Source organism: Limanda limanda, chromosome 12, assembly GCF_963576545.1.
Source record: "Limanda limanda chromosome 12, fLimLim1.1, whole genome shotgun sequence".
Taxonomy (NCBI): Eukaryota; Metazoa; Chordata; class Actinopteri; order Pleuronectiformes; family Pleuronectidae; genus Limanda; species Limanda limanda.
In genome coordinates this window covers 19828215-19837632 of record NC_083647.1, presented here as the reverse complement: position 1 = coordinate 19837632, position 9418 = coordinate 19828215, and the positions used below count along the sequence as shown (strand labels likewise).

The following is a 9418-nucleotide window of genomic DNA, read 5'->3' as shown; positions in this document are numbered from 1 at the left end:
TCCCATCTGTGCACATAACTCCCAATTCCAGTTTATATACACAACAAATAAAGACAATGAATCAAGAGGAAAAGATAGAGGTATGAAAAAGTCCAAAACTATATCTATATATATATTAAACTATCGATAAGAATTTGTCAAATGCACAATTAATCATAAATGCATTATTTTGTTAGCTACAATATTACAATAATGATGTATAATACATATCGTAATACTTTCTTATATTGATGAGGCTCTTGAAAATAAAACAAATTGGTTCAGAGTATTTTCAACAAGAACATAACATAGAAACATTTCTTTGTCCTGAGAATGACCTGTTTGTCTAATTGTCCTTATAATAACAAAATACAGTTCCGAACATCCATCCAAACCATGATGCACTTCATGTAGGTGCGGATCCCGGTGGGGGCCAAGGGGGGCACTGGTCCCAACTGAGATCTAATTAGCCCCTGAAGTGCCCGTGTCCTGTCGGTATAGTCTTTAAAACAACAAGAAAACAGGCACCTTACTGAATTGTGCATGGAGGATGGACACATAATTGGCCCCCCTGTGTAAATTGTGGCCCCTGATTTGGAAAAATCCTCCATCCGCCACTGACTCCATGCACTGCTCTCCATCTCGATCAGCATCGCCAGGATCTACAGCCTCACAACCCAGATTTAGTGTAAGAATAAGACCGTTTCCTACACATTAGACCTTTGTCCTCTTCAAACAGACGCAGCCAGCGATCCTGCAGCAGATGCAGCACATCCGGCGTCGTGTGGAGGAGGAGTGGACGGTGCAGCTCGGTGGAGACGGAGGATGCGTGTTTGCACTGGGCCTGCCAGGAATAGAAGGAGCGGCCCACACCTCCCCGGAGAAGAAGGGAACACGGTTACAGGCCGATGGCGCCATCGTGTGGCAGCACAGCGCAGTGGACTCGTGTCGGAAGGAAGGAAGGAAGTCATCTGGTGCACAGATCTCCAGATGTGCGTGTTGGAGGAAATGAAATCCATGTTGCAGCAGGTTGGACGAACAGGGAGCAAAGGTCACAGCTGGGGTGTGGAGCGGACTTCTTTCTGTCAAACAAGGTCAGGTCGTTTCATTTGAGCACAAAGACTTTAGTTTAATAAGAGTCAGAGCAAAGTAAAGTCAACAAGAATTTATTTTTCATTTCCAGAATTCAGAATCAGGGTTTATTGGCGAGTAGGTTTACACATACAATGAATTTGCTGTGGTGTGTTTGTGCAAGCATGCATATAAAAATGTAAAAACAATATAAAAGTATTATAAACACTAGAATAAGGATTGTGCAATATGAACAATCAATATTTACAATCTGAAGTACTTAAGTCAAGCACAAAAATAGTATTAAAACGAGGTATGAAGTGAATTTAAAGCTGGAGAGAAAGCTTTTTGACATAGTTTATATATATGTTTTATTGTATAGTGCATTTACATCAATCACATGTAATTCGATTACATGTAAAGCAATATGACGTATGTTAAACCCAAGAATATGTATAAAGTGGCCAAATAGATATTTGTAGCATCTATGTGAGACACTTAAAGGTTAAATGCAGTTTTTGTCTATTAAATGGCTGTATATGGAAAAAAATATTATGGCAAATTCAACAGTAGACTGTTTTGTGTTCACGTTAACCAACAGCTGCAATTTACAAAAAATAAATACGATTTCATGTACAGGCTAAAAATGTATACGTGTATATATAATCAGAAGTCTTTACAAACTCCAAACAAGGCACCAGAGGTCCTCAAGAAAAACACACGATCCACTTCATCGCCTGCAATTGTTTCTGCCTCCATGAGGATATATTTGGCACATGTGCATATTCCAAATCCTAATGATTAGTCTGGGCTGATGTATGACATGTTGGTCTGGGAGCCCCCGGGTTCCAGCGGCTGTCACCGGCTCGGATGGATGAAGGGAGGGAGAGACGGAGCGAGGGAGAGAGGGAGGGAGGCAGAGAGGGGGGGCAGAGGAGTGGACAGACACTGGGATCGGAGGGGGAGGCGTTTGGCTCGGCGAGGACGGGGAGCGAGCGAGCGAGGAAGCAGCGGATCTGTCCCTTTAAATCGCCAATACAGCGCAATCCGAGGTGAGTTTGGAGATATTCGGCTATTTTGTTTTTACCTCCTCCTCGTGTATAATAATAATAATAATAATAATCCTTACGCGTCCGTGAAAAAAACCCCACATCTCCCTCGGTTCTCTCCGAGGGCGGCTGCAGCAGCACGGAGAGAGAGAGAAGAGAGAGAGAGAGGAAAGAGAGGAGAGGAGAGAGAGAGGGGCTTCATCAGTGTCACGAATCCGGATTTCCCCAGCCCTTTGCCGGCAGAGAGGGTGGGGAGCACCGTGGACAAGGGTCAGTGGAATATTTCCTTCAGCTCGCCAGGACGCACGAACCTCTGTATCCCCCCCCTCCACCCTCCACCCCCCCTAAAAAAAGACAACAACCTCTGGATCTCTTGCGTTGAAAGTAGAGGGCCGTGGTGTCAATTTTGCGTAATAGCGGAGAGCATGTCGCTGGATGGGGGGGTTGGGGGGGTTGCGTACTGGGTTTGCCTCCCTCCCAACATGTCACCAGTCTGCTGCCATGCTCGGCCAACAACAACCAGGGCCTTTTCTGTACCAGGGCTGTGTAACACGTCTCAGGCTTTCTGATACAGTATGTGCACAAGGTCTGCGCGTCTGTGTGTGTGTGTGTGTGTGTGTGTGTGTGTGTGTGTGTGTGTGAGTGTGTGTGTGTGTGTGTGTGTGGACAGCCATGGGAGAGAGAGAGAGAGAGAGGACATGCTGTTCTATCCATCAAAATGCCCGCATTGTGTGTTCCCACGGCGGAGCAGCGAGCAGGGGGCCTGTGGTGGAGGAGTAGGTGGAGGAGGAGGTGGTGGTGGAGGAGGAGGTGGAGGAGCTGCAGGCCCCGGCCGAGCTCCGGAGCTGCTGCCCGGATCGATAAGGGTTGATGGGCTGGCATCATGGCTGCAGGCTGCGTGGCTGGGGCCTGTCCAGCTCCGGTGATGTGTTTGGTCCAGGCCAAGACAAATGTGCAACCCAGTGCATGGGTCCCTGCCCCTGTTCTCTCTCTCTTTATCTCTCTCTCTCTCTCTCTCTCTCTCTCTCTCTCTCTCTCTCTCTCTCTCTCTCTCTCTCTCTCTCTCTCTCTCTCTCTCTCTCTCTCTCTTATATTTATGGGTGTTTTCAATTTGGGGGTGTGCAGGAAACAAAGGCTGCCTGTGACTGTATGTGCTGGTTTTTGTTAATGGTCCAGCTCCAGTCTCCCAGCAAAGAAAGTTAGATCCAATCAACAGGCTGAGGCAACCCAAGCTATTAATATCTCTCTGTGTTGTCTCCATTTCTTTGAGGTGTTTCCACGTTTGTCGCTTTGGAAAAACGTGGAAGCAGCAGAACCGTCGTTTTGCACTTTGAACGTTCACTTTCAGAAAACCCAGCGAAGAATCACACGAGAAAGTTACAACAGGTTGTAAACGGAGGAGGAGGAGGGTGTGAGGAGAAGAGTCAGCTTGTTTCAACATCATCCTGGTGTGAGGGATTGGTGTCACTTTTTTTCTGTTCGCCTCAAAAGCTCCAGTCTTGTGTGTCCGAGTGTCCAAATCCTTTTTTTGTGTGTTGTATTCTGTTCTGTGGTGAATGTAGAGGTTGTAGTGTGTGATGTTGCTGTGTCCTGAAGTTAAGCATTTCCTGTTTAGTGTCTATCTACATTATGTTCATCACTGATGTGGCATACGGGGTGATTCAGGGACACGGCTCAAATCCTGACAGATAAGGACCAGCATGCAATATGGTGTGATGGAAAAAGTGTGTGCGTGTGTGTGTGCGTGTGTGTTTGTGTGTGAGATAAACATATTTAGCTGCAGAAATCTATTGGCACATTCACAACATGGTCACTTACCTCCCATTAGGGGACAAAAGGCCTGTCCCACAAGGTAAACATGACCTCAGAGGATTTAAACCTGTCCTATTTATTCACTATTTGTCATTGCCTCGGTCTTGCTCAGTGCTTTTGTGATATGGTTCAGTGGTCATGTTCAAATTCGAGTAAATTTCCACTAGGGCCGCTTGATACCCCATCATAAATTTTTATAATCTGATACCAAGTAATCCCAGGGCCAGAATCTGCAATAATAATAATCATTCTAATACCTAAACCTTTTAAGATTTAAGTGGCTAATGTAGGGAGAGCAATGTGCCATAATGTGTCTCACTGGGATTAGGATTTGGACTCAGGATTAAGGTTTGGATTATGATTAGGATCAGGGTTGGACTGGGGGCACAGCAGCAGACACTGGTTTTCCTCACCAGTATAATAATAATGAATGAGTGTGTAGTGGTGGCGAGAAATAGAGCATTTCACCTGGTGCTAAAATATAAATGTATTCATCCCTCTCTCTCACACACACACACAGAGACACACACACAGGCCCTAATTACAGGCATGAATCTCCAAGCTACTCCACAGTCGGAGTAATTAAAGCAGGTCTCTCTCTCCTCGGGAGAGAGGGCGACAGACAGAGAGACAGAGTGAGAGACTCAGTGGTAACACTCGGAGTGACGTGCGTGAAGAGCGAGGTGTTTTTTGATGGTATGTAGTGGTGGGGGGGGGGAACTTCCACGCAGCAAGGAGAGACGTGGAGCAGATCGAAAATACAACCTTTACAGGGTTTTACCTGCTGAAGGTGAAAGATGACTTTTGAAAGGGTCTTGATTTGTGTCAATAATACAGAGATGTCCCACTGTCTGAGCAGTGAAGTGGGGGGGATGGAAACAGTTGTGATGATGGATCTTCTGATTCTGGGTGATAAAGACCAGGATCTTTATATATAGTTTTGTTTTTTGTTTTTTTTAAACTTGACCTTTATGGTTTTTTTTAGCTTGAGCATACAAGCACAACTATTTTAGAATTTGAACTTCTGAAGTAAATGTGCATTTTCCACTTCATCATAAATTGTCCAGTTCTTCATTTTCTCTCGCTCCAGGCAGATATTTTGTTCAATGGTAAAACATGTCTCTTTATTTATATTAGTCAGTAGTTGGTGGACAGTTTGAAATCTTTCTCGTTGAAGCCTGTTTTTTTTAATTGTTAGAAAGTACAGTTTATTTTATTCCTAATTTCATGGTCAAACTCAAATTTGAATGTCTCCAGGCAAACCTCTACCACTCCTAACTAAAACGAAAATTCTACCCATACAGATTAAAAAATCTGGAAAACCCCCGGGTTTACGCACAAATGCTCATGGAAACTATTTTAATTGTGTAAATAAATATGAATTTGCTTTATCTTGGTTCCACAATCACATGCTCATGTCCCCTGTTCTCCTTCTCCTTCCAGAGTCAAGCCGATGTGAGCTCAGCCCTGCGCCCGGCTCTGTCGTTTGGACTCAGCAACTGTTGAACGTCCGCCCCCCCTCACCCCACCCCACCCCCGACTCAGCTGACATCGACCTCCTCTCCATCCAGTCACATCAGTGTCCAGAGAGAGAGACCTGTCTGTGCACCATCACCCAGGTAGCACACTCACTCTGTTCCCACAGCACTCGGTCTGAAGAGCATCTGTGAGCTCACTGGAGCTCCACTGAAATAAGTCTTCTTGTGAAATAACAAAGTGAACTCACAAATCTTGGAAACATTGAACGAGGGTTTATTTTAAATTCTGAATATTGATCCAACATATATTGACAAGCGACGCCCGATTCTTAGTTATACTGCACTCAGTATCTCCACAAACTGTATTTTCATCAGGAAACTGCCATATTTCTATATTTTCTTGATTATTAGTGTCTTGCAACATCATGTTTTCACCTCAGGGTGGTGCTATAAATCTACAGCTGAGGCCTCACTGTCCTCTGAATGCAGGTACAATGACTCACATGCTAATTCACTTTAAATCAGTGCAACACCAATGCAGATTAATCACAGTGTAATTATTGTCTTACTCAACACTACTCTATCTATATTAAGATTTAAATTTGCATAAGATTAAAAGTGAGGTGTCAAAAATATACTTTCTTTTGCTTTCAGAAGGATGATTTCCAGAAGTCTAATCAAATTAAAAAATGACTAAAGGGTTGCATGTTTTGCACTAATTATTGCAAAAATATAAAAACAGTGGTTAATTTGAAAATTATATCATGCAGATAAACAACCCTCTGATTTTCTCTGCTGTTATAGTAACTCTAATTAAAGTGAAACCAGTTTCAATGACTGAAGTGCAGGTTTCTGGAGATTCTCAGGCTTTTTCCAGCCAACACATGAGGATTTGAATGTTGTATTTGATCAATTAGTTTAAATAGAGTGTCTTTATTCATAATCCTAATTTAGAGGCCAATGTGACCCTGTTTTAAGACAAATCTAAACATACTGTAAATGCAGATATTCAAATGGGCCGGTTGCAGTTAGAGTATTTTGTTTTCCTAACATGTCCTCTCCCTGCATACCTAAGGCGTGCCAGCATATTTCATGATAATCATTTATGCCTATCATGCATAGTGAACATATTTGAATATCTACCTCTTGCTCTCTTTCAGTTTCCTCCAGTGCTGGTCTACTCTGATGGATCAGCATGTCTACCAGTAATAATATCGCCCAGGCCAGGAAACTGGTGGAACAGCTGAGGATTGAGGCAGGGATCGAACGCATCAAGGTAGGACGACAGTTTACTGCCACATGTGTGTGTGTTTGTTTGTGTGTATTCATTCATCCATATCTGACCATATACTCTCTTTACCTCCTTTATCATCCCCCTTTCTCTTCCTTGTTGGTCCTGCTCCTTATGCTCCTTCTTTCTTTTTCCCATACTTGTCCTATCCTTAACTACATCTCCTCCCGTTTAAATCTCTCACCCTCTTTTCTCCCCTTCCCCTCACCTCCCCCCTCTCCCGTCAGGTGTCTAAAGCAGCAGCAGACCTAATGAGTTACTGTGAGCAGCACGCTCGTAGCGACGCTCTGCTGGTCGGGGTTCCCACCTCTGAAAACCCGTTCAAGGACAAGAAACCCTGCATCATCCTATAGCTGCGCTCTACTCCTCCTGCCCACACACACACACTCACACAGAAACACCCACATAGACACACACAAACAAACATACACTCAGTACCATAAATTGACCCCCAGACGCACACATGCAAACACACAACTTCAAGCACCTTATCTTAGGGGGCTATATCTAGAACCCACACACGCAAACACACACACACACACAAACACACACACACACACTCCCAAAAGAGCCACTCTGGAAAAGCGCCATACCCCAGAGCCACAGCTCAGGGGCAGGTATCATGTGCACCCAGTGGCCGACATCAGTATATCACTGAGTATGATCCAAGGTGCTTTGGTAATATTCATATATGCTGGTAAATAAACTACAAGTGTCATCTTAACTTGAAAAGGGATTTGGACATTATTAACTAATAGAAAAGTGGGATTTTTCTTTGTTTTGTTTTGTGTGCGAGGGGTTGGGGTGAAGGACGGACAGCTGAGCCATAGGCCGGGAGTGGGAGGATGCATGTGGGCTACAGACACGGGCGGTAGGTGCTTCTTCCAACCGAGCCAAACACGTCCTGGTGTCCCGCTAAAAGGCTTAAAAGTTATTTTCATGTGAGAGTTAAAAGAGTCCGAGAGCTTTGTCCCGGTGCAAAATCATAGCAGGGCCTTTTTGGAGCAAGTGGCCAAAGCCTTTTCCTTTATCGGACTATAGCATGTTCCCACTCAACCCGGCATCACCAGACCTTCTCTGCCTGTGGCCTCACTGCGGCCGTCTTCAGCCTTTGGCCAAACCTCCCAGCTGTGCCAACCTGTGCGGAGAGTCCTCTCTATAGATGCCGATCTGCCGTCACTGATTCCGCCACAGTTCGTTAAGATGGCTGATATCAACGTCTAACCCGACCTCAGATCTGCACCTATAAGGTGAACACAGCTCAACACAGAACTCAGAAGCTATTAACCCCCGGACGTTTTCTGCATTTTTCTTATCAAAAGATACTTGTTTGTGATCTCAATGTACATTTTGATATTTTCAGTTGAAGCGTTACTTAACAGACGATACTGTACTTTTTGTTTTTTTAATGTTTTGCTTTGTGTTGCCCCTGGTTGATCAGGTTTCTTTGTTCCCAGCTAGTGTTAATGAAACGGGAGGAAGTCTGATAGAGAGCCGAGGGTAAAAACCTAACCAGATACCAGCTTCAAGGTTTCTATTGTACATCAAGCCTCCCTGTGCTTTAACCCGAGAGAGGGCGAAGTCGCAGTTCGACCCCACCCAAGAGACGGCTGGGGGAGAAACCCCAGACTTAAAAAAGTAGAAATGAAGCTGTCCCCAAAAGTAAAAAAGATGAAGCTTTCTGTTTCTTACCTCCTCCGCTCATGTTCTTTTTACTCGTAGCGTCAAAAGGTCGAAATGAAACATAATCAATGGATTGTGCAAAGCTGGAGGAGTTGGTTTTATTTGCCTCTACAGTCGAGAAGGGAATCTTGTTTAAGTGCAAAAATAATTCTGCCTCTAAATCAGATAAAATGCTCGGCTAACACTCGGTTTCCTCTTCCCTCCGCTCCTCCACGATTCTCCTCCTTTCTGAAAAACCAAACTTGATTGTAAAAACTTAAAGATGACGTGGGGGGGAACAATGAACTTAAGAGAAACAAACTAAGTGTATAAACTTTCTTTCAGACATGTGCAGAAGTGATAAGTTGAAGAGTAGCTGTTTTGGGTTTTATTTTTTGGGAGTTTTCTTCTCTCTGTGGAGTCCATGGAACCTGGTCAGTTGAGTATTACCCTGTACAGTGTTTGTAAGATACAAAATCTAAACACAGAATCCCCGCTCTGTGAATTGTTTGGATTTTTTTAGTACTACTTATTCTGTTCTGTCAGTCAGGATCATGTCTGTCATCTTTTATTTATTTTCCCTTTTCTGTTAATCAGGTTTTAGAGGTCTGTGATGGCGGAGGTTGTGTTTTCAAAATGACAGATGCAAATACAACCAACACAATGAGGATGAATAATTTAAAACAGAAATGCGAGTCGTGTTTGGTTTGGGATTTTATTCTGTTAGAGGATGAATCGACTCATTCGAGATGCAAAAACCAACCTCCTGATCCGTCCTCTAACACCGGAGCAGCCCACGGGTTTTGTTCTTCTCCAGTGTTGATTTTGGTGGGCGACAGACAACGCGGACAACACACACATCCACTCACACACCTAAACTCTCCCACATTTGCCTTTTAGACTCGAGGGATGAATGTCAGAGGTCAAAAGTTGGAGGATCCGTGAGGACTGAGCGTCGAGTGCTGGTTTTGACGGTTAATCGCTGAAAGAAGAAAGCTTTGTGCCGTCATATTTACACTTTAGCATTTAGCTCAAGGCTTTTGTGAGGAGCTGCGTACAGTGACAGAGCAGGGTGG

General features: G+C 44.2%; 1 protein-coding gene across 1 annotated transcript; it reads left to right on the top strand.

Moving 5' to 3' along the window:
- The first annotated feature begins 5505 nt into the window (after positions 1-5505).
- Positions 5506-7162, top strand: gng7 (guanine nucleotide binding protein (G protein), gamma 7). The gene is made up of 3 exons (XM_061082803.1): positions 5506-5530; positions 6550-6665; positions 6908-7162. Exons 2-3 carry the CDS (start codon positions 6585-6587, stop codon positions 7031-7033), a joined length of 207 nt encoding a protein of 68 aa, XP_060938786.1. The 5' UTR covers positions 5506-5530; positions 6550-6584; the 3' UTR covers positions 7034-7162.
- The last annotated feature ends 2256 nt before the right edge of the window (positions 7163-9418 follow it).

What these genes read in the sequence shown, in the direction of transcription:
- gng7 (XM_061082803.1), top strand. Translation starts at nt 6,585, where the DNA reads ATGTCTACCAGTAATAATATCGCCCAGGCCAGGAAACTGGTGGAACAG. An exon ending in CAGGGATCGAACGCATCAAG is followed by an intron (nt 6,666 to 6,907) that starts GTAGGACGACAG and finishes CTCTCCCGTCAG; the next exon opens with GTGTCTAAAGCAGCAGCAGA.